We start from the raw sequence: 513 nt of genomic DNA, 5'->3' as shown, positions 1-513 counted from the left end.
ATTTAATTAGATAAGTGTAAATTATATGTAGTTTGTCTAAGTCTATTGTAATTAAATCTTAACATTTTATTTTTTTCTTACTATTTGGGGAGGCTTTCCAGTCTGTTAGTGAATAAGAAAATGCTATTCATTACTAATATGGCAGTGTGCTATTTTGAACGTTTTAATGGAGCTGTATGAATTTAAAAGTTCTCTCTCTTCAGGTGGACGAGGTGGATTTGGAGACCGACCACAAGGGAAGAAGATCAAGTTTGATGATTAAGTCTGTAACTGAACTGTTTCCATTTGCTTAAATCCACATTGTCAGAGCGTTTCTAGGACATTCCAGAAAGCATCAGTAACTGTACAGTGACCCCCGACCCCTCGCTCCCTTTTAACTGTGTGAGTTCTGAAACGTCCCAACCATCCGTGTGAAAATTAAATGTGACTGTTGTAATTATGCTCTGCTGGTTTAGGTACATGTACATGCAACAGTTTTTTTTCATTTTCTTTTTTTTTTTTTTTTTATGGTCT

General features: G+C 35.1%; 1 protein-coding gene across 1 annotated transcript in view; it reads left to right on the top strand.

Moving 5' to 3' along the window:
• Positions 1-406, top strand: part of LOC107570527 (nucleolin-like) — a 33,155-nt gene extending 32,749 nt beyond the window's left edge. Inside the window, exon 10 of the mRNA XM_016256753.1 lies at positions 204-406. Coding sequence (XP_016112239.1) covers positions 204-262 — 59 coding nt within the window. The 3' untranslated portion in view covers positions 263-406. The remainder of the gene's footprint in view (positions 1-203) is intronic.
• The last annotated feature ends 107 nt before the right edge of the window (positions 407-513 follow it).

Source organism: Sinocyclocheilus grahami, unplaced genomic scaffold, assembly GCF_001515645.1.
Source record: "Sinocyclocheilus grahami isolate Dianchi unplaced genomic scaffold, SAMN03320097.WGS_v1.1 scaffold1470.1, whole genome shotgun sequence".
Classification (NCBI taxonomy): domain Eukaryota; kingdom Metazoa; phylum Chordata; class Actinopteri; order Cypriniformes; family Cyprinidae; genus Sinocyclocheilus; species Sinocyclocheilus grahami.
Note: the sequence above shows the minus strand (reverse complement) of the source record. Positions and strands in the feature narration are given on the sequence as shown.